This window comes from Pleurodeles waltl, chromosome 4_1 (genome assembly GCF_031143425.1).
Source record: "Pleurodeles waltl isolate 20211129_DDA chromosome 4_1, aPleWal1.hap1.20221129, whole genome shotgun sequence".
Taxonomy (NCBI): domain Eukaryota; kingdom Metazoa; phylum Chordata; class Amphibia; order Caudata; family Salamandridae; genus Pleurodeles; species Pleurodeles waltl.
Window position 1 is genome coordinate 166,381,303 of NC_090442.1, and position 25,256 is coordinate 166,406,558.

The 25,256-nt window shown below is 44.3% G+C and overlaps 1 protein-coding gene across 4 annotated transcripts in view; it reads right to left on the reverse strand.

Annotated features, from left to right (window-relative positions):
• DGKI (diacylglycerol kinase iota) overlaps window positions 1-25,256 on the reverse strand; it is a 909,351-nt gene that overhangs the window by 441,729 nt on the left and 442,366 nt on the right. For all 4 annotated transcript variants that reach the window (XM_069227966.1, XM_069227965.1, XM_069227964.1 and 1 more), the window contains exon 2: window positions 4,388-4,496. In XM_069227966.1, coding sequence (XP_069084067.1) covers window positions 4,388-4,496 — 109 coding nt within the window. The remainder of the gene's footprint in view (window positions 1-4,387; window positions 4,497-25,256) is intronic.

The following is a 25,256-nucleotide window of genomic DNA, read 5'->3' on the forward strand; positions in this document are numbered from 1 at the left end:
GGGGGTTATTACAACTTTGGAGGAGGTGTTAATCCGTCCCAAAAGTGACGGTAAAGTGACGGATATACCACCAGCCGTATTACGAGTCCATTATATCCTATGGAACTCGTAATACGGCTGGTGGTATATCCGCCACATTTGGGACGGATTAACACCTCCTCCAAAGTTGTAATAACCCCCCATAATGTCTGTCTTTGTATGGTGCACATCCACCGGTGGGAATTATGCTGGTGAAATAACAATTGCTGTTACACAATAGTAGTCGTTCTATCAACCTCCGAAGGATGAAACGTTCAGTGGCTCAAACCCTGCAACCAAGATGTCAAACACAGATGCCTGTTGTGGATATATTAGTACGCAGAGCCGCAAGACCTGCCATTTTCCTCCAATGAAATAAATTGTACTATCTCCTTGCAATGCAATAAAGTCCACTCCAGTTTAACCGAAGTGCTTAATTCATTCTTCTTGCATTTTGACAGCCTAATAAAGACATCTGTAGAAAGAGAACATATTGTGCCACCTTTAAACAACTGCCCTGCCCACTGTTATCAGTGTCTATCCATCTCTGTTGAAATGGCACAAACACTACGCCTGAATCAAAGCTAATGCAAACTATGGATGCAAATTGTAATTGTAAACGCACAAAATGCCACTACTCAGGGGTGCAGTTATTAATGGATGTGAAATCTGCACCAGAATTTGAGTCACAACCCAAAATGGGAAGCACAACTTATGGATGACTTCCATGAGTCTGGGTCTGCCCATTGTGACTGTGTGGAATTTACACAGGCAATTTGTGGTAGGTTTTCTATGTGTGGCCCTCCTGAGTCATTCTGCCAAGGTTGGACAGTAAGATTATTTGCTCACAATTGCATTCTGTAAGGTCTGAGGTTAACTGCATTTCGATTTATTTCTGGGGTGTTCTTTGTCTTTAAAGAATGAGGGAAGTTTTAGTTTGTGAGTAAATTTAAAGAGATCTGTGAGAAATTGGGTTGTTGGTGTGAGCCCTGGTCAGGCAACAGTCACAATCCTTTGCAGGATGAACCACAAAAAGGCATTAATTTAACCTGTGCTTAACCCTGGGTAGCTTGGCACAAAACACAGTCAGGCTAAACATAGAGGCAATGTTTTAAGTATTTATACAGTACACAAACAGAAACACAGTGAAAACACAACACAATAAAAATCCCAAATCAATTTTGAAAAATAGTAATAAAATTCAATCAGTAGACATGGAGTTATGAATTTTTAAAGTTTTAAGTGTAAAATAGCGCTTAAAAATCAAACGCGCCAACTGTGGATATCCGGTCATGTTACACCAGGGCAAATTCAAAAGTTGAGGCCGACTGCAATGGAGTCCAGTTCGAAGTCGATTGGGCTCAGTCAGCGTTTGCCTTTGGACTTAGAAAAAGTTGGAAAAAAAAGGTGGTTAGAAATTAGAATTTCAGCAGGGCAAGGCTGCAGAAATGTTAGGCTCTTCATCACTATATTGGTAATATCTAAAGTTAAGGTTTGTAACGGGGTATTTGCTTTGTAGCATTGTTTCTGTTCCTTCTTTCTTTTTACCTCTACGAACCCTATACCCCGGGACACAAAATACACTCACTACAGATTTTATTATGTGTCTCCCATTTGCTTTGCCTACACACACGTGCCCACCAACCACTTTAAATTAAATATTCAGTATATTAAATTTCCCTTATACGTAACTATCTTCACAACCTTGAAAAATCCCAAGCTAAATACTGCTGTGGGGCAAAACACGTGTCAGCTATCTTTACAATAAAAAATGGATGAAAAGATAGGGAAACTGTTAAATAAGTTACAAGTTACAAACAATAAAACCTTCTGAGCACTGCACAGCAGGCTCGGCTTGTATTATTATCACAAATACTGGGACACTTAACAGCTAACCATTATAATACTGATGTCAATCGCAGATAAATAAGTATTCTTGTCCTCATCCTATCTGTGCATATTATGCCATGCGACTGCTAGTTGCATGGTACAGATTTTAGATGAAGAGAATATTGATTCACGCAATTATGATGAGGTCAACAGACATGGACTTTCTCCACTCAAGCAGTATATACATAGAACCATCATACAGGAAGAATTTGCCTTCGATGATTTCTGCCCTGTATTGAATGAATGTTGTGTGCATTCATATTACGCAGAGATGCATATCCTAAAAAACGTTTAGCATTTAATTAGATCCTACTCCCACCATAACTCCAAATACACCACTGAAAACAAAATCAAACCACACAATGCCACTCCCTAACTTTAGCACACACAGCTTCACAATCCTATGTATGTCAGAAGTTTTTGTAAGGCTTTCGGCAGCAAACTGAAGCAAGGTTCTTCGTAGGAAAAGGGCCCATTTCAGAGCTCTAAAAACTGACTTGCAGACAAGGGGAAAGCATGGATGATCCAGAATCTGGTAGTGGTATTAGTCACATGTTAGCTGCCTCATCAACAATACATTAGGCAGTTTTGCTGTGAAGTCTATACATAAATGTTGCAGCACAAGTGCGGTGACAGGAAAAAGCACACGGCCTGGGGGATAAAAACCAGTCTGTCACCGCCTCTTCAACATAATCTGCTGCTCGCCGCCCTAACAACAGCACAAGTGCAATACTCACGCCTGCACCATCAGTGTCTCGTGCCCATGAGCTATTCCTGCAACAGTGTAAAAATCCCCAGCACAAGCAACACTAGCCCAAATCACATTAGTGCAAATGCCACCAGGTTGGTACGAAAATACAAAAGTGTTACCAGGGTACACAATAAAAAAAGTTAAAATGCGGCTTGCAAGGCCTCATTTGGAATGAAATTACACAGGGTGTTAAAACACCAGGTGGTTCATAAGCTCTAAACAAGGCTCTGGCGTTGCAGGAGCCGGGGCAGTGGGCAGACTAAGTAGTCACAAAAACTCTTACAAGAGCTAAACTCCAATCACAACTTCATAACACGACACTAACCTTCACATTGTGAAAAGCTAACCCCATTTGCTTCACATTAGGGCAGAGGCAAAAGGCACATGTTGATTACATTGAAATAGTGGGCAGCATACAGAATGAGCACTGTTGGTTATAAATGGTGGACTATACTGGATTGTGTGGTAGAACAACAAATTTAGTAAAGGTCATTCTGCATCTATTAAGCTTTGTTTAGGGTTGCTTGCTAGATACATAATGAAAACGTGGATTATGGATTTGGGGACCTATTAAGTCTTCAAATTTAAATCCAAACTTCAAATATTAGTACACTTCCTCTTGAGGGGGTGGGGAAGGAGGTTAATGTTAAATTGTCATTGCCCATTTTTATAGGTACTTCCTGTTACCATCTTCACCCTCCTTTGGGAACACCCAGCTGTGTAGACCGTGTTTCGGTTTCACTCATGCAAGAAGCCCATTTTAAGTTCCAAATAAAGATAAAGACATGTTTGCTGCATTTGGTAAAAACGAAAAACATACTGGCTCAATATGGATCTGATGTATTTAGAAAAGAAAAATACTTGGGCTCCTTTGAGCCAGGCACTGCTCAAATCAATCGCATGACCCAAAGATAGTGATCGCAACCAAAGAGTGCACCGTGGAGGCTTTTGCACGGTGCACCAATAATAAGATGCGAAAATGGCACATAGCTATGGTACCAGAGCCAACAGGATTCCTGGGATTCCTCTGCAAACTCCAGTGAGAAACAACGATTAGTTTGAAGGCTGCTAAGGAGGCACTTAGCCAAATTTAAGTCACGTTGTGACTTAGTGAAGCCAATAACAAAATTCAGAAAAGGCAACACAGCTAGAACGATTCATGTATCAGTTAAAAACCAATCTTCCCCTTTCCTGGCCCCATGCGTCCTGGCAGCCAGTAAGGGTCCTTGCGGCGGCAGGAAGCATTAACTGTTAGCAGCTACCAGGGAGGCAGGACTGTGCTGTGGTGAGGTGATGGTAAGTAAAGGTGGGAAGCCGTAGGTTCTCCCTTCCCTAATGGTGTGTAACAAATGATGTCTGAGGCACCTTCTAAGATATTTTATTTTTCTACTACCTATTATCTCAAAAATTAGAGAAAAGGTTTGCAGGAGGATATGGCATTTTGATGTGGGATTTCATGAAGTGGTGAATGATGGAGGCATCTGGACCACCGTGGTATACATCTCAGGCGATTTGGCGCAAACCACAATTCCTATACATTCAGATGAAAGAATGATTGTGCCCTTGCTGAAGAAAGAGAGGGCAAAAAGCAGGTGCAGGGGCCTGTTCGAAGAACAGTTGTTATTATCTTGTGAAGCCACTCTCAGGACCTGTTCTAGGAAGTAAAAACCAAGAGATGCGGTGCATACTTTCAAAACTACAAGAGTGAGAGAGAAAGGGGTCACTTACAGTCCAATCGAGAGTTGACCTGGGCTCCTTCAAAGGCCCATTGGAGAGTGCAGCACTGAGGGAGTGAGCAGGAGCCAGGTGCTGGAGGCCGGACCGAGAGATTGCCTTCCTGTAAGTAGAAGAAAAAAAAGAAATACGTGAGTTAAAGTAGAAGGAACAGACCCACCAATATTACTCTCACCACATCTCATTCCCATGTGCGGCAGCCATCTTGTATGAGAAGCTGCATGCCCTGCCTGCCTATCAAGATGACCTCACAAATCAATTGCTGTCTTTGCCTCAAGATAGCTCCGAGTACTGCTAGATTAACTATTCTCCAGATCCAAACACAGCAGAGGTCTTCCTGGGAGAAAGGGTTTTTCTGATGTGAGGTGTGTTCAGACACAGCACAATACAAGTACTACAGTCGGGATAAGAGGCAACAAATCAATGTTTGCCACCAATCACCCATGCAAACTGCACCCATTCAGTGGTACCTGACAGATCTTTCTATATAAACAATTTGCTACTTGAGAAGCTTAACACAACAGGTTTTGAGGAAAACATTTTGCGCTCCACATAAAAAAAGGGGTCAGCTGAAACAGCAATAGCAGGGAAGAGGTGAAACTCGTGAAAATAAACCCTGGCAAAGTCAGTAGGTCAGGCTTCTAGCACATGTACACACAGATATTTACAAATACAAAAACTATATATAAGATGTTGCATGCACAATACAAATACAGTTCATTACATTAAAGACTGCAGTACTGGTTTTGCCAGTGCTGGAAAAAAGGATTACTTCCTGCACAGAATACACATAGGAGATAAAAATAAATTGTGAGAAACAGCGTGATGTTTGAGTGAACCTTTCAGATGTAAAACGGCCCTACATACATTCCAATGGAAGCACTGCAGTAAGGCGGAATGACTAACAAATACCAAATTGCATGAAGTAAGAGTGATTCTCTTCTGAGTGGATCCAAATTCCATTCTATGTATATTGTAAATCAGTGGTTCCCAACCTGTGGTGTGGGGACCCCTGTGGTTCCGCGTGCCTCCTTGGTGGGTCCGCGACTGCTTAGAAAATTAAATAATATTAACAGATTAGGTACCCACCTTAAATGAATGACTCAGTGGGGAGTACCCGGTTTCCAATAGAGATTTATTGGGGGTCCCCAGACTCCAGTACTGATAAAGTGGGGGTCCACAGAAGTCAAAATGTTGGGAACAACTGTTGTAAATGGCTGATATTACTAAAAATGTGCACCCATGGCATTCTTTGTCATACACCTCATGGTCCACGACAGCTCATAGCAGGCAACTCAGCACCAATTAATGAATCTCTTGTCAAAGAACTTCAGTGAGAGAGGAGAGTGAAATTCACCAACAGTTCAGACAGGTTGCACCTCTCCACAGTCTGCTTACTGGAAGGAGAAAGGTATGTTAGAAATGTATGTTCTCTCCTCTGGACCACGAGAGCCTTCTTTAAGACTGTCGATGGAAAAGCCATGTTTTCTCCCCCTCGCCTCGTTCAGAGTTATACAGCCTTGCATGAACGTCAATTCACCAAACTGCCAGGGGTAGCGGAAGTGACGTCACACAGCCATTCTGACCTCCAATTCCACTCACACACACACACAAGCTTACACATACACACATTCACACTTACACACTCTCTCATCTAAACACACTCACCCTCAGGCACGCACACAACATACACTTAAAAGCATGTTTTGCTTACCTCAGCTATGAGGAAGTGTCTAATCCAGCTAATTGTACTTCCTTTTTATTACACTTCTATAAATAGTTTAACATTATTCACTATCAGCGTAATAAAAAAACATGAGAGAAAACAAAGAGAAAGGAGACCCAACCAACGTCCGTAATGACGAGCTGTCGCTGTGTTTCTGGCACTGCTTTTGCCAACTCTGAAGCCAGGGGTCGCAAGGGGCAAGCCATGACGTCCATGCAGCGTCGTGCGCGAGGGTACTTCAGGCGGGAAGCGATCCTGTCAGAAATCGCTGTTACACCCAAGAACGACTTGCATTGCCGTTATGGTAATGCTTTGTGGCCAGATCTGGGCAAAATTGAATCTCCTGAAGTTTGGGGAGATTTACGTTTTGGCAGTTCTCTAATTTTTTTGTAGTTCGAGTTCTAAGTGACCCTTAAATATCGCCTCCTGTGTCTGCAAGCATGTAACAAATGACATATGATTTGTGAGATGCACTTTTTGGGTAAAAAAACCTAAGAACGAAATATATGGTTTGTTCTTATTAACTTTTAGAATCCTATTTATTGCAGACAGTTTTCCCTAGGACGCAAAAGTGCTACAGATACAAGAACTTCCAAAACAAAAAATAGTCAAGAAATGCAATACTTCATACTCAAGCAGAGCGAAGAACAGATCACAGCAAGTGACCCACATGGACGTCAATTCACCAACATGCCAGGTGTAGTGGAAACAACATCACTTGCCCTTTGGCATGCTGCGACGTCATGTAACACCAGGCCTCGTGCATAACAGAAAGTAATGTTGTTAGACATTTGACTCTGGCAATATCACAGGAAGTGATTTCATTGCGCAAACTAAAAAAGGTACAAAATTAAACATTAAATTCAATACTAATCATATAACAACGAGGTTGTTAAAGAAGGTATGTCTATTTTAGTCACCATGTCTAAACTAAACAGGCCCGCTACCATGATGTGGAAGGGATGCATAAATCACATACCCATGGGGAGAAATCATATGTCAGACATCCATGCTAGCCTCAAAGCCAGGCACAGCCTCAAATGTCTACACGTAAATTAAGCTGCAAGTGTCCCTCAGGCACCCATCAGTAACAGGCTGTATAAGGATAAGCCTCCTCCACAGTCCCAGAACAAGCATAGCAAAGACAGCAGCACTACACGCTTCCTTCATCACACAATGCACCTAGAGAATGGGCAGCTGTAATAAAGGCAACGTGCTAGAGCCAGGACTGACTTGCCTTCTGCCTACCTTAGAAAATACTTCATTCCATAGCCTTCTGCTTCCAGGTGGATTGAAAATAATATCAACTGGTGCCTTAAACCTCACAAAGCAGATCTCTCTCTCGTTCTCTCTCTTCACCTCTCAAACACAGGAGTGATGCATAAGTGTTCGAGCAACATCACAGTGTTGCTGAAACATCACAGTGTCCCAATATGATTTTTAGTATGCTTACCTACCAGAGCTTGACTTATCGGTGGCTTAATGTACCAGCTTATACGTTTCCACATACTTCTGTTAAGTACACATTTCCACTCCTGTATTACAATGTCCCAGGTACACATTTCAATGCCAGAATCCCAGTGCCCCAGATAAGTGCAGTCAAGAAGGTGTTGGGTCTTTCCAGAAGCTAACAGGGAGAAACTGAAGTAATTGTTGAGGGGGAAGGGCTGTGAACTGGACATCAAGTATGGATCGTTGGATGAAGGAAGGACGCAGTCCATGACTTACTGTAGCACAATAAGAATGATAGCCACCCCCTCAGGTTCTGATGGGAAGAAGAAGTCTGACTAATGGCATTGGAACTGACCCAGTATCAATAATTAGACGGCAGGCAAAGGGGTTGGTAGACACACACAAAGGAATAGCAAGGTTGCAGCAAGCAAGCCATGGAATATTTATCAAGACAACCCGGTGCTTAATTTGTGCTTGTTGTTTTCAGTGCGGAGCACCAGCACTTATTTTTGAGTGCTGGCACTTATTTTTCTGCCTCAAGCATTTACTGTGAGCAAAAGTCACATATGGGAAAGACGGAGGAAGAGAAAAGCAAAATAGCGCCACAAAGGGAGAAAGCAGAAAGCTGCAAGAGTGAGATGAAGGGGCAGGGAGTGGCTGTAAATGGACTGAAGAGGCCCAAGATGGCTTCAGGCTTATGCTGCCTCAGTATCCTGTGCTCGCACATTTAATTACAGCAACCACATGTTTAGGAGCAGGGTTTTGGTAGGGTGATCAGATGTCCCTGATTTCCCCGGACGGTCCTGGTTTTTGAGGAAGTGTCCCAGTGTCCAGACACATTTCTCAAAATTGAAGAAATGTCCCGGTTTTTGGGTAGTGCCCGGGTTATTCAATGAAATGTCCAGTTTTTTCAGTTGTGTGGGGGTTGAGCATGTGCACTGGGTAAAATAGATGTGCGCATGCTCACTTTTCACTGCTGGTAAAGTTGCAGCATGATGCCACTTAGGTTGGCGTTGTAGTGGGAAGGAAAATCCTATAAAGTGAAACATTTTCTCTCTGGATTTCCCTTCTCTTTCTACAAAGCAGCAACAACGTTGTTGTGCCAGTAGTCGGAAGAGGAGCAGGACCCTGCTCTGCTCACAGGAGTCAGAGGCCACTGCAGCAAGATCCAGCCAGCCACCTGCGTGACCCTGCTAATCAGGCAGCTGCCAAAGGGGCCTGGAGTGGAACCATCCTGCATGACCCTTCACCAGCCCTAACAGCACCTGCAAGACGGGACCCATGGAGAGGGTAAGGAAAGCTTGGAGGAAAAAAGGAAAGAGAAAGGGTGGAGGGGAGCGCGAGACAGGATAGCATGGGGGGTGTCCTGACACAAGCTTAACATCTTACACACTTTACACAGTTAGGTGTTCCAGTGCTCTTTAACAGCTGTTTCATGCTCGCTTCTATTTCACAAGGTTGAGACTGACGTTTTTTCCCCAATTACTGAATTCCTGCTTTCTTAGTAAGGAAAGATACAGTCTCTTTTTCAAAAGGGATTTTGTATAGCAGTAGGACGCTGCCTGAAAAGGTTGTTTGCTGACTCCATTGAAGTGTTAATACACTTTGCACACATCTTTCTCAATTCGATTATGTGTCAAAGTAAATGAACATTGTACCTGCCTTTTCAATTAAAATATTAAACAAACTTTTTAGGATATAGCAATATGAACTTAACATCATCCCCCTGGTTTATGGGTTATACAAATACCAATTACAGAGCCCTGAGCAGAATTATATTTTGCCGTCAGTGGGTGCGTTTGAATGTTTAGCACCCAAAGCCTGCGGTTACTGCTGTTCGTCACGTGAAAATGGCGCATGTGTACCTGTACTGGTTCATTTGAAGAGAATGATGCATTTTCCCCAGAGAACATTACTGCACTTTTTCATGTTTGCAACATACTGGGTAGATGGTTTGCATAGACTGCCCTGGTCTGTGCAAACAGTGTGATCCTTGCTAATCTGTCCTTTGTGCCTGTATGTGTAGTTTTACCTTTAATAACATTTTGGGCCAGATCTACAAGAAAGTGGCACATTGGTGCCGATGCGCCTCTTTCCTTGCGCCACGCCTGCCCCACCTAACGACACCATGGTTGCTCTGTATTTACAATACCACATACCAGGGTGCTCGTTTCCACAATATTGACATAATTTATTATGCTATTGTGGCACTCTGCTGGATTAGCAAATACTAGGGAGGCCCATAGGTTACTAGGGGCCCATCACTTTAACACCTGCCCCGAGCAGGCATTAAAAATGACAGAAAAAATGTTGCAGTGAAATCTTGTAGGTTACACTGCAACATGTTTTGCAGCCTCCCTGCGTGGGAATGCCCCCTGCATACATTATACCTGGCATAGGTATAATGTGGGATAAGGGGTTGCAAAGTTTTGCAATGCTGGCATTGCGCCACCTTGTTAATATGGTGCTGGGAAATGGCCTCCTTAACGCCACATTAGCGTCCTCTGATTTGTCGTCTGTAATTCTTCATATGTGTCTGTGGAGGAGACTGTAATTGTAGTCCTTTTTCTATGTCTATGACAGCTGTCAAGTAGTCCTACTTTTATGTCAATGGTTGCTGCAAACTGTAGTCCTACTTCTATGTCTATCCCCTGTCCCGTTTTTTTGTTTTGAGAATCTGGTCACCCTAGCTTTGGGCACCGGTATGTTTTCATTTACAAATTAAGCACTAAGAGAACCATACTGTGAAAGATCCAAGATTCATGAGGAAAATGGCAGTCTGGGAAACTGGGTGGTCTGGAACCCCTGCCACCCCCCTTTTCTTACACACAGCTGTGTCCAGGCATCTCTGCTGTACGACCTGATATTCCAGTACTGGAATCTGCACAAAGTAGCGCCACTGCATATTAATCTAGATCATAATATGTCAGCACTAGGATCAAGACAGCTCTGTCTATGACCTCAATCCTGCTTTGCAATATCTATGTTATTGCATAAAGGCCCCCACACCACAGTCACCTACACAGGAGGTGTATTATCTCACTCAGTTTCCTCTTAAGGATAGAACCGCAATGCACATATTAAACATTGACCTCAGCATTATATTCATTCACCCACTATGGAGCCTTAGAAGCTGCAATCTATACATGAAAAGGCGGGACTGACTCCGAAGGGCAAGTAGCCAAGGTGTATAAATGGGCACCTGCAAACTTTCTTCAGGTGCACTGGGAGGTGTCTAGAAAAATAAAGAATGACACATAGCTGGAAGGTCTAAGATTTGTAAGGTAGGTCATCCAAATCCTTAACCTAAAAATATGTTTTGTGACATAATACGTCTTTCCTTTAACCAACGGAAGTTGTAATAAAACAATAAGCAGTCTTCTTTATTTTGTTATATTATGTGGTATTTTATGTAGCGCTTTTCGTGGTCCTTGACCTAAAGCGCTTTCTAGATTTTGAGTAACTGCTCCGTATGTGCATTTACATAGAACTACTTAGCCTCAGTAGGTCACTGGGGGCCTCCAACTTCCACCGTGTTCCTATGCCCCTTTTGGGTGCACGTTTGAAAGTATAATTACACCTAAATAGGAAAACTAGATGCTGGGAGGTGGAGGTGCTGGTAAGCTACCAGGCATAAGGGCAGATGTGCCAGAGAGCATTAGTGTAGACAGAGCAATGCAGGTGGATATGAGTAGAGCAGCGACCCGAGGGCCTGAGTCAACAGTGGCTTGGTTTGAGGAGTGACTAAAAAGAGGAAGACATCCTTCCTTTTTTATTTTAATAACATGCAACCGCATATAAAATGACGATGATGTGGCCCCATGATTCTTAACTGGGAAATAGGGGGTTCAATGGTTTCAAGTGTGTAGAGGCACATATATAAAAAATACATTAGCTGTGTTGGAGCTGGTATTTGTCAGGGGCTGCAATTCATTCACAATAATATTCCTCTAGTGGAGAAAATTCTGCTGGTGGCTTCAGCTCTGTGATTAGCGTTTCTATCAGAAATTGGAGTGTCAGAGAATCCTATTGCCTGCCCTAAAAGCTTCTATAAGGCCACTCTCCCTAGCGCTCTACCTCCTGCAGACAGTGTGAGGCAGGTGTGCTGCAGTAGACACACCACACCACAGAGCACAGCCTCACATGTTGAAGTTTACATTAGACTCCTATTACATAGAATGCTCAAGCCACTCGAAGTGCACCGTCAGTGTTGCTGAGGATCCCTGGCACATATAGGCTACACAAACCCGTCCGAGCTCAAAACTATTGCACTTCTGACACCCAGATCTGGTGTGGCAAGGGATGAATTTACACAGTTACCCTATTTTAAATTTGCTCGTACTGAGGGGAACATGTGAAGAACAGGAGACAGAAATGTGCATATCTGCGTTCTTATCTCATATTCGTTTCACGTCAACAACTTGAGCGACCAACAATGAGGTAGGTGCTAGAAATGCGACCACAGCGCAGAGCAAAATGTGAGCAAAAATTACATTTTTTAAACTTCAGTTTCTTCACACATTTTCCTCTCTATGCCTATTTATGGCAGAGAGATTGTAAATACAGAGCATCGGACCACAGTTTCCTTCTCTGAGCTCTGAGGTGGTGGTTTGGAATTTTGGCAAGGCAGGGGGGACATGGGGTGTAGACAGATGGTGAAAGGGCTGGACCACGGGCTGTGCGGCGGGGGAGCGGCATCATGAGGTGTAAGGGGCAGATGCCGAGAGGGAAGGCCCAGGAAGTGTATGAGGGATGGGGCAGATGGTAAAAGGACTGCACCAGGTGTGTGGGGGGCTGAATTCCGACGGGAGGGGGCTGCAGCAGGGGATATATGGTGTGAGGGAGGCCGCAGGGGCTGGGAGGGGTTTTCATTAAGCAGTGGCTTTGCTTGGATTGGCTGACACGAGGGTGGTAGGTGCCAAAAGAAGCTGCAGTGGTAAAATAAGTCCTCTCTCCGGCCTTATTGCAGCAAGACAACATATTTACAAGTCCACAGTGGGCAAAGCAAACTGAGTGTCTTCTTCTTGTATGGATGGTAGTTAAGATTCTCAACCAACCTAGCGGTTGTATTACAGACCACGGTGAGATGAAACACTAAGTGGGTCAGGCTCAGTTTCGAAGAAATCAGTTCTAAGGTACACAAAGCTTGCTTCAGTGAGTTCTTGTTGTAAGATTAACACGAAGTAATATTTATCATGCAAGAGTGTTCCAATGTATGTTCTTATCAGGTACCAATGATGTTCAATTTGGAACCTCTGAACAGTAGGAGCTGTGCTGCCTGGCATCTATGGGTGAAACAGTGTTGTTAGTAATACACTTCCTGTTATTCAAGAAGAAACAACTAATTCTGGTATATGTACTATAATCTCGTGACGAGGATGGGATTTTACTTTAACACAAAGGGATGTTTATCACGCAACAGCTGAATATAAGTGCAGCAATATCCTTCTCCCTTCAATTCACCTTAGAAACACTAAAGTTCTCTGTTTGCAGAAATGCTTCATCGCGGATGGTTCTTTTGCAGGTGGTGCAAAAACACAATTTGAGGAACCTTCAGCTTGTTACCAAATAATCACAGACCCCACACCAACTAGAAACGCACACTCATCTCCGTGTGAATTTTGTTGAAGGGAAACTCATCTGCTACACAATATTTCAGGATTCTATAGCCTCCCTCATTTGGTTCTCGTATACCCTCTTATTGCCCCAGAAACATCACCACTATCACACAGTGAAACCCCTTTGATCCTCAAATATACTTAGCAAAGGCCTATCTCCTCACCCAGCTCCTTGAGACCCTCACAGGTGAGTAACCACACTTCACAAAAACTGATTGATTGATTGGCCCAGGTATACATGGTTCTCCAGTTTAGCACCTTATCCAGTCTTCCCTGGCTTACAATCATACAGTCTTCAGAAGTCTCTGTCTATGAGCCGGCCGGGTGGACGCCAAGAACCATCTACTCCAGTTCTTGCTTCCCACTTCTCTCAGTAGGATTTAACACCTTATCCGAGTTAACATGGTTATTGTTAGTACCCCTTATGCACTTCTGGGAACTACTCAGGGTTCAAAGAGGCATTACTGGTGGCTGTTGATGCAAAAAATATAACTGACCTCATGTCCCACTTGGCCCTACAGTGACCAGGTCTAGAGCCAGTATATCCAATTTTGCATGAAAATAACCACTAAGAAAATATGCACTTGTGTTAAACTACATTAAACATTATTAAGTGGCATACGTTACCAAGGTGAATTGATGCAAGGCAATGCTGAAATACCGGGGGGTCCAGGCGGATTCCAGAACTTGCAGCTATCATTGAGCCAGATCTGAGATCCAGATGGGACCCAGTGACTCGTAATGGATGTGCCTCAGTGTACTTTGCCAGTACAGGGATATATGCAATGGTGCCTGAGCATTCAGTGCACTTTGCCAGTACAGGGGTACATACAATGGTGCCCGGGCATTCAGTGCATTTTACCAGTACAGGGATACATGCAACTGTGCCCGAGCATTCTGTGCACTTTGCCAGTACAGGGGTACATGCAACGGTGCCAGGGCATTCAGTGCACTTTACAAGTACAGGGGTACATACAACGGTGCCAGGGGTACACACAACGGTGCCCGGGCATTCAGTGCACTTTGCCAGTACAGGGATACATGCAACGCTGCCCGGGCATTCAGTGCACTTTGCCATTACAGGTATACATACAAGGGTGCCCGGGCATTCAGTTTACTTTGCCAGTACAGGGGTACATAAAACGGTGCCCGGGCATTCAGTGTAAATTTTAAGAATATGTATTCTGCAAGATTTACTCAAAAATACAGTTCCTTGAAGTCGATAGCTCCACCTGGGGATATCACGGCGTCGTGATCAACAAAACCAACAGTTCGGGGCGGCTGTGGTGTCATGGTCCAGCTATGGTGTCAGGAAGACCCGCAAACAGTACCTTTGGAACTGCAGGGTGTCGTGATCCTCGCGGTAAGCTCATGAGAGCAGCGTCGCTGGCGTCACAGTGTCAGTTACGGAGTCAGTGCGGGGGTCGTCGGCCCTCGAAGTCACACACGGTGCAGGTCGAACTCCGGGCTGATGAAGTCAGGAGCGCTGGCATGGATGGCGTCGGGGCTGCGGTGCAAAGCGGGACGATGCGATGTTCAGTGCCCACAGGTCATGGTGAGGGCAGCGGCTCAGTGACGGCATCCAGCGGCGTCAGTGAGACCAGGGCTGCGGTGTGTAGCAGGGCGGTGCGGCGTGCGGTGTCACCAGGTCATGGTGCAGCAGCGGCATTGTTGTTGCTGAAGCGCTGTCGTCGGTAGGCCCAAGCCAGCGGTGCAGGACGGGACGGTGCTTTGTGACCATCACGAGCGGTGTCCACAGGCCGCGGTGCAGGAAGGATGCCTGGTGACGACACTGAAGTCGATGATGCTGGCGTCGGTGGACCGGGGCTGGAGTGCGGGACGGGACAGTTCTTCGTGTACCTCATGAACGGCATCCACTGGCCACGGTGCAGGCAGCGGCACCACCGTAAGCAGGAGCGGCGGCGTCAGCGATGCCCAGGCTGCAGTGTGAGCAGGGGCTCGGTGAAGTCACCCGAAGACGGCGTCGATGAGACCAGGGTCACTGTGCAAAGCGGGCCAGTGCAGCTCTGTGCAGGGGCAGCAGGTCGCGGTGCAGGCCAGCGGCTTCGTTAGCGCGTTGCGGTTGTTTCTCCTCTTGAACATCACAAAACACACAGTTCCGTGTGCTGCAGGTCGAGGAAACTGAAGTCTTTGGTGTCCCTTAGACTTCCAACAGGAGGCAAGCTCTACTCCAAGCCCTTGGAGAACTCTCTCAAGCAGGACACACAGCAAAGTTCACCCTTTGCACTCGTGTCAGGCAGAAGCAGCACCTGCAGGCCAGTCTGGCAAAGCAACACAGCAAAGGGACAGTACTCCTCCTGCAGCTCTTCAGCTCTTCTCCTGGGCAGAGGGTCCTCTTGATTCCAGAAAGATTCTAAAAGTCTTGGGTTTTGGGTCTACTACTTCTACCCCTTTCTGCCTTTGAAGTAGGCAAACTTCAAAGCAAAGTCTCAAGTGTTTGCAAGATCCTGCCTTGTCCAGCCCAGGCCCAAGACACACACCAGGGGGTTGGAGACTGCATTGTTTGAGGGCAGACACAGTCCTTTCAGGTGCAATAGAGCACTCCTCCCTCCACTCTGGCTCAGATGGCTCATCTGGATATGCAGGCTACACCCCAGCTCCCTTTGTGTCACAGTCTAGAGGAGAGGTGTAAACAGCCCAATTGTCAAACTGACCCTGACGGGGAATCCACACAGGCAGAGTCACAGAATGGTTTAAGCAAGAAAATGCCTACTTTCTAAAAGTGGTATTTTCAAACTCACAATCCAAAAACCAATTGCACTAAAAGATGTATTTTTAAATTGCGAGTTCAGAGACCCTAAACTCCATATTTCTATCTGCCCTCAAAGGGAATCTGCGCTTTAAAGTGATTTAAAGGCAGTCCCCATGTTAACTTATGAGAGATAGGCCTTGCAACAGTGAAATCCGAGTTTGGCTGTATTTCACTGTGGGGACATGCAAAAAACACACCAGTACATGTCCTGCCTTTTAAATACACTGCACCGTGCCCAGGGGCCACCTAGGGCCTACCTTAGGGGTGCCTTAAATGTACAAAAGGGGAAGGTTTGGGCCTGGCAAGTAGGCACACTTGCCAGGTCGAACTGGCAGTTTAGAACTGCACACACAAACACTGCAGTGGCAGGTCTGAGCCATGTTTACAGGGCTACTCATGTGGGTGGCACAACCAGTGCTGCAGGGCCACTAGTAGCATTTGTTTTACAGTCCCTGGGTACCTCTAGTGCACTGTACTAGGGACTTACCAGTAAATCAAATATGCCAATCTTGGATAAAACAATCACCAATACAATTTACCTAGGGAGCACTTGCACTTTAGCACTGATTAGCAGTGGTAAAGTGTGCAGAGACAATAAACCAGCAAAAACAGACCTGAAAAAATAGGAGGAGGAATGCAAAACATTTGGGGATAACTCTGCAAAAAGGGCCATTTCCGACAATGCCAGAGCATTCAGTGTACTTCGCCAATAGAACAGAAAGTTGCTGAGTGCGAGTAAGGACACTTACTTTCTTTTCCATCTGGGCTAGGCACAAATGGCTCACTTAAAAGACCATCAACAACTTTTTTTTTTCTGGGCCTTATAGTATCTGGAAGCAGTTAGATATCAAACCACCACAGCCACAGTCGAATATCTTGAACATCAGTCAGAGGAAACATAGACCGTCAGCACGTCACTTGACAAGAGATTAACTGAGAGATGGAAACGTACTTTCTCACACCCTGCACGCAAGAAATTTACGCACCTACTCTGTACAAAACCCGGGTGTATCTGTCTATATCTGTAATCACAATAATAACCACTCATTTAGCACTTACTTATAAGTGTTCATTACTACTTAAAGGAACCCTTTTAACAACCTTAGAAAACAAAAAAATAAAAAATAAACTACAAAGTTCTACAAGATTCTGTTCTTGCATCCAACAGCTGCTTTTTGGTGCAGGTGCATACCTCACTGAGCTATGTTACCAGGACTGCATCGTGCAAATTGAATATGGTGTTTAGCAAAACCAGATGAAAAATCAAATACTGAAGTAGTGAATACGTCTAGCTCTGTCTTGTGCCACTTACAGTCTTGTATGTCCAATTATGGTGTTGCTAAGCAGCGATATAGATTGATATACAGAGGTAAATCACAACATGCACCAGTACTGCCTTTCTAGGCCAGTTCTGCGATCATGCGTGCGGTTCAGTCTAATATGTCCAGTAGTACAGCTATCAGATGCTAAGTATAGTCTCATAAGTCCAAGGATTGACATCATGTGCCAGGTGTAAACCCCATGCATATGCCAGGTGTAAACCCCATGCATAAGTACAGCAGCAGCATGTACAGCTAAAATAATGAAAGAGCAAGGCACAATTTATAAAATCAAGGTAAAGTCATCACACACCAAGTCATTAATCACATGCCTAACAGATACTCATATGTTTATCCGGTGCAGTGCACCCTCATGGGGCTAGATACATCCACCACATGTCTGTGAAAAGTCTTGTATGCCTACATAAACTTCATACGCCCAAGCATGGCCAATATTTACTAAGTGTAGCATCACATGGTAAACTAACGCAGTTTATTTCAGCGACCGCCTCGTGTGCCTAAGCATATTTTCATATCCAAAGGCAGATTTGCCCAGGTACTGACAGCATATCACGGTTATAGCCAGTGACTGTCATCTTGTGTCCAGGCACTTGCCATGATGGGGAGGTGGGTGCAAGCGGGGCCCAAAGATGGAAGGGGAGAGGCAAGTGCTGAGTGGAAAGGGTCACAAGCAGCACACTAGAGCCAATACGTGGTGGCACCCACAGGAATACCACTGCACAGTCACCAAGCAACACATGCTGGCCTGCAGACGCTTTAGTAATACACAGAAGTAGCGCCTGGGTGCCAGTAGCGTAGTATTTTACTCACTGAATGAAGCATGCACTCCTGCAGCCCAGGCTGTTCAAGTGTTGTATGTTTGTTGAATGCATTTTCAGTACACAAAAAAACAAAACTATTGCTAGTACTGGAGAAAAGGAGTGGATTCAGGAGCAATTCAGGATCCACGGGTGAGGAAGCCGTGCAGTGCCTGGGGGGGGTGGGGGCAGGTCAAGGGTCCGGTGCAGGATGTGGGGGTTGTAGAATGCATGGTTCTATAGGGCAGCGGGGAAGTGCAGGATCCTAAGGGACGGGAGCAATGCATGGTCCTGAAGTGAGGAGCAGCACAGGGTGCAGGGAGCAGAACAGGGTCCAAGGGAAGAGGGAAATCTAAGTTGTAGATAGGGGCAGAAGGGCATCTGATGTAACATTAGGGCAAGAAAGCAATACATGGACCAGGAGGGGTGCAGCTCTGGGTGAAGCAGGAGGAGTGCAGCGTTCAGGTGGGAAACTGCACAGAATCCAGGGGGAGCTGTACAGGGTCTGCAGGGAGCAATGCTTAGTAAGGGGAGAGTAGTACAGGGCCTCGTGGAGCACCACAGGGTCCAGAGTTGGACCAGGGAAGGATCTGTGATCAGCTAGTTGTGCGGGGGGGCTACGGGGGAACATTCTACCCAATCATATCTAGACATTGTACTCTGCTCCTTGTAGAGTAGCCCCCATACAGGTGACATGGCAGGAAGCGGGGAAATGGGAAGCAACAAGGATGCCGGACACCCCCTGGTGGAGGCTAATGCGGTAACATGAAAGACACATCACAGACCCCCAGATGCACATGCATGTTCCAGACCCATAAGCACTGCACCTTAGTGATTAATTTGTAAATAAAGACGTGCCGGTGCCCAAAGCTCAACTCTGAAACACGTGGCTGCTGCAATTAAATGTTAGAGCACAGAATACTGAGGCAGCGAAGTCCTGAAGTAATCTGGGGCCTCTTTAATGTATTTACAGCCACTCCCTGCTCCTTCAGCTCACTCTTGGAGCTTTCTGTTTCCTCCCTTTATGATGCTTTTCCATCTTTCTCTTCCTCAGTCTTTCCCATTAGTGTCTTTTTTGTGCAGTAAATGCCTGAGGCAAAAAGTATGTGCCGCCCTCAAAAATAAGTGCTGGTGCCCCGCACCGGAAACCACCGGCTCAAATTAAGCACTGCTGCACCTGGATGTTTACTACTTCTCGTGCTAGAGCTATGGGGCGAACTTAACAGGGCAGAGGGCAAGTAGGGTCCAGGGAGGAGAAAGTGAGAGGGGAGACGAGGGCAGGAGCCAAAAAAGGACATAGGCAAATGTGGATGGAGACAGGGAACAGCTCCAGCAATTACTGTACTGTGCATCAGTGCCTGTGTGAACTTGATTAAAACAACTTCACTTCTGTCCAGAGCAAGTAATGCATTAATAGTCCCACTTGGTGATTTGCCTCCCATGAGTACTAGATAGCGCCCATGAAGTGCACAATGGGTGCTGTGCACGGAGAATGCAGCAGGTGATGTGCAGTTCAGTGGCTCGGGGTGATGTAAGAGAAGTGAATCCATGCCAGACATCGAAATCGAGCCTGTTCTGAGGTTTGTATGAACTTACCAGGACTTGTGTTATCTTCCCTTTACAAAATCAGTATTACAAGTATCAGGGTTCAAAGCGAAATACTGGTACAGGATAAACTGCTCCGGCTTGATATTTTGGAAGAAATGCTTCAAACGGAAAGAATTGGACAAACGAGCAAATTCACCGGGGATCTGTGTCAGAATCAAGTCAGGCAGTTTCTTGGCACTGAACACTAAAGCACGAGCCAAAAGATTTGGCTCGTAAAGCATAAAACAAATGTCATGTACACATAAGATAAACACTCTTTAAACTTCAAAGAAAGTTTATTTCTTTAACTTTTGTAAGTGATTTATTTAGTACCGTAACTAATACCACTGCAAAACGGAATATATTATACAATAACTTAAAAACATCTAAGAATATCCCAAAAACCAGACACTGCCATGACTGGACCAAGATACATCAATACACACACACGTGTGTGTGTGTGTGTGTGTGTATATATATATATATATATATATATATATATATACTCATTCCTGAGTCCTAAAAAACATTTAAAAAAAGACAAATAGGGGAGCAGGGTAGAGGAACCTTGACTCCCTACGCCTAGTGGTGGGCTCGCTGAGGGACCCCCTCTGAAGGCCACAAACGTTTTCTAAAAATGTTGCTGTGAATTTGCAGGGATTCGCGAATCCACAGCAACATTTATACAAACAGCGTAAACTCCTGTGCATTTCACCCACGCCCGGTGGCCAGGCCTGGGGCCGGAGTGGTGTTTGTGTCAGGGGGAGGGGGGCACACGGTCCCCCTCCCCAAGCCTCCAAAAGTTCCCAGGGACCCCATCCCCTGGTGCTGATAACTTAAATAAAGGCGAGGGGACCGCACAGCTCCCCTCCCTGAGCCACACAATGGCCTAGGTGACCCCATCCCCGTGGCCAGCTCAGCGGTGGTGTCCAGGGGTCCTCAACCCCCATGATATCATCTGTTTCCCTGCCGCAAGTGCGGGCAAGGACAATGTAAAGTTCTCCAACCAGGAAGGAGCACAAAGTTGCTCCTGTCTGGTAGGAGAAAAAATGCTTTTCCCTGCTTGAGCTCTTGGGCAGGGAAATGCTTTGATTGCTCCCACCTTGCAGGAGAAAAAGAAAACTGTACATGCGGGGTTGGAGCTCTGCCGGCTCCCACTGCACCCCCGCCACCCGGCAGCCATCACTGAGGATCTAGCCATGGGGTGCCCCGGGTGGGCACCAGGTCACCCCATTTCTTGGGGGAAAAAAAGGGCAAGACTAGTTGTGGCATGCACTAGGTGGGTACCAGGGCAACCCACTTATAAATAAAATATGCCAGCTCCTGCGTGGCAAAATCTGTGATTGGGGGGGATGGGTGTGTGTGTTTATATATATATATATATGTATATATATATATATATATATACCAAAAAATACTTTATGCCAGCTCCTGCAGGAGCAGGGAGCTGCAAGGCCACAGGTCTCTGGGGCTCCCATGCTGCACCCAAGAACTATAATGGTGTTGGGTGCCCGTAGATAAAACAAAATTGCAGCTCCTATCTGGCCTATGAAATGGGACCGCTTACAGGAGGCCATCGGAGCCTGGGGGCCCAGGGGCTTTCCCTTTAGCCCCTTGTAAAAATAAAAAAAAACTGTGCATATCCTGGGTGGGGCCTATACAACCATAAAAATATTTTTAAAAAGCAAAAAAAGAATGAATAATAAATGAGCAACCACAGCTGCTCGTTTATTAATCACTGCTCCTTCAAAGAGGTGATGTCGCTTGAAGGGGGAGGAACATCACCATTTTCTTTAAAATTGTGGGGGGGAAAGCTGCAAGGACTTCGGCCGCCCCCCAAGCAACACTAGAAAAGAATATGTCTCCTGTGTCATTAAAACCATGACCACAGGAGAATTTATCATATGTTTTTTAAAAGGAACTTCCCAGGTTGGAGCTTCTGCTCTACAGCTGGGATCGCATTGCCAGCTAGGGGATAGTTGTATAGTTGCATATTATGTCTTGAAGATGCATCACATAAAATACAAGGCCCTGATGTGGGTAGTTATATCATTGCATTTTAAGGGGTGTAAAATGTTAAATGGTAGAACAAGGACATATTTGGGGGTTTTTTCTAAAGAAAAAATAATATATATCTCTATTTATTTTCACATTTTCACATCCTAAATATAATCATAAAAACTGCGTAAAAAGGAAGAGTAATGGACATGTAGTTCAGAAAAACTGTAGTAAATATTTATTTTTAAATCATTATTGAATTATACACTTGGTTAAAATTATTAATACTGCACATATTACATCACTCTTCATATCTTCTATGAAACCATTGACAATATCACTGCAAAGTTTGCAATGAAATTATTGATGGAAAAACTGTGCATGGTGGGGGCACAAGTTATCGTCAACTTAGGGCACGAGTTATAGATACTTGAGATAACTATGGTGAAATTCTGTGGTTTGTAGAGTTTAAAACGTTACATTGTTACTGAATATTTCTCTCAAACTATAACGTTACTTTAACCTTTGTTTTTTCAGTGAATACATATGTATATAAAATCTACCTTAGCTGGTGATGGTCAACAACAAAAGGATGCATTCATGACAAGAATGGTTTTGGCTTTAGGAGCAAGCACAACTTCCTAGGAGAGCTAAAATGGGAAAACACAGAATTTGTTACCCCATGTAACTGTATTTCCTCCAAGGATCACCATGAAAATGAGCATGCTGGACCTTAGCTCACAATGCAAAGTGAATGTCACATTTTGTGCAAATCCCGCCACGGGGTCGAAGTTGTAGGTAAAAATGCCTTCTCACTGGAAAGTGTGTTTCAACTTTCACCACCTAATAAGTATGTGTGTGTGTGTCTATTTTTATATATATATATATATATATATATATATATAAGAGATTTCTGCCAATCCATTCAAAAAGCAGAAAAAATAAGTTGCACCAAACGTGTCAGCTTCTCAAGCACAAAGCTTTATTGGAATAGCAATTCAAAAAAGTATATACTGCTAAAATGGCAACGCGTTTCAACACAAAAGTGTCTTCATCAAGGCTAAATTGAAAAAACCTCTGCACTTTCCCCCCTAACCTTATATACCCCTTGTTAATAGACATAAAGAAAATACTAACATAAACCGGGAAATCCCTACTACACAACAAGGGGAAAATAAAATAAAATAATTAGAATAAATTAAAATAAAATTTAACAAACAATACAAAGCAATCATTATATTGCTCAAATGATGTTTCCAGCACATGAATAAGTTCACCAAGCCATATTCCATTATTAATAAGGCATTGCAAATCCATTATAGAAAGCTCGATCTAGGTCTAGTGGCCACAATTCAAATATCTTCGTGCTGGAAAAACAGGGCACCTTCCTGCCTCACCATTAAAATAATAAAATTAATCATATGGAAATGTCACAAGTTCTAATCACTACCTGACATTGAAAAAACTAACTAAAGCACCTACCTAGGGAGATCAAGGAAGGAGAGACTATGTATATATTATATTACATGGTTACATTTGCCCTACATGTACATGAAGCTCCTCATCCTCGTTATGGCCCCCTGGTGTCTTGGTCCCAAGGAGATTAATATATTCTGATTCCCTTATCCTAAGGAGTCTCTCCCGGTGGTATATTTTGGTATTGATAGAATTGAGAGGAACTCACGTGGCCACAGGGCCTGGCTTCTGGTCAGACCCTGCGCACAACCTCCTGCGGGCAGCAAACCCCTGGCAGTGTATGGCCAAAGACCATACACAGCATGGGTTAGGCACAAGGCCTGCACCCAATACCATGTGTACAACCAAAAGCATTTTTTTTTTTTATGTTGTTGCAATACAGGTCCGCCATGATTCTCCAGGGGCTGCGCTGGGGCTCACTGTGCATCTGCGGGTGCACAGAGTTTAAGGCAAAATTGTTTTCTTTTAAATTTGGCATGATGGCCAGGGTATCCTTACCCTGCTACCTTATTTTGTAGACACCTGCAATTTTTCGTCTAAGTTGCAGCCAGCCAATAACACACACACTGGAGTTCGCAGATCTGTAGATGTGCCACTGTGGATTCATCCTGGAATTGTGGTGTATACATAAATTGTAAATCTTCATTTCTCAAAAACTACTGAATGAGTTTACACCAAATCACAAAAGCATGCTATCTGGATCAAGATCTGCATTCTGACAAATTTGGTGTAATCCATTCAGCCATTTTGGCTACAACTGTATCTAAAGTTCCTGTGGGAAATTACATGAGGAAAACATGTTTGACCCCCGTTTTTTAAAGATCCGCCCATAAATTCCAGGAAGAAGCTGAGGTGGATGAGAATTTTTTGGGAAAGTTTCATGAAGATTCAAACTGCACAAAAGGTAATAGCAAACCAAAAAATAAATTTCCTATGGAAACATGATCCTAGCTATTACTACAAAGTGACAATATATATTTGAAGCAATGTTTTTCCTTTCTTTCTCAATATACAGTGTAAAACTACACAAACACAAAAAAAATGTGCAGGTTTATGAGCTGGAACCCCAGCACCGCCAACTCAGACCTTTCATCCTCTAAAGCTCATAAAACAAGTGATATTAATTTGGGTAACATCAACATCTACTATTAAAGTACCTAAAGACAACGCAACTGTATGTCCACAAACAACAGTCAATGTTATTGCAGTCTCTTTAAGAATACAGGCATTATTTCCTGAGGTTGTACTGAAAGGGATAATGCTTTCCACATGGTGCTCCCCGAGAGGCCTTTGTGACACTCAATATTCCATTTCCGTCCAGGGAAGACCTTTCTTTCGGGGCCTGAGAGCCAGCACGTTCTGCAGCCTGCTCTGAGTCAAACATAAGGTTTCAAAAAGCAAAAGCTGACAGACACCAGAGGTCAGATCACATATTTTACACAAATGTCCCTTTTGCACCGTTTTCGCTGCAAGTGCTACAGCGAATGGAACAAACAGACCAAATTCGGCAAATATTTGATAGGAATTTTAGAACAAGTCTGAAAGGGAGAAAAGTAGATTGTGTAACAAAGGCAAAATGCATGGCACATCTTTTGACTATAGATTATTTGAAATGTAACACTTTGGAACAACGAAAATAGCTGATAGTTTAAAAAATAAAAAATGTATTATGCAGCTGTCACTCACTATTACCACATAGTACTGTCCTACCACCTGCCACGCCCCCTTCTCTCACCGGGTACCCCCACCCCGCTTAAAACATTCACGAGATTGTACAAGGGCGCGTTAAATATAGCCTTGCCGTGAAACTAGCTGATCGCACCTTTTTTCTACAGAGTGGTTCTTTTTGTTAGATTTCTTAGGCACAAGAGAGTAATAACGCTGATTATGAAAAAGTGCTTGTTATCCCTTGCAGTGCGCACGCAGGAGGGATCAACAACAGCAAATGCTCTTAAGTGATCTGGAATATCAATATTGTCATGATATATTGCCTTACCATACCATTATGGCTTCCTTGCGAAATTGGCCCCTTGCTGTCTGGGGCGCCAAGATTTTCCTGTACCGTGTTATTCAGCTCAGTAGGCATTACAGACATC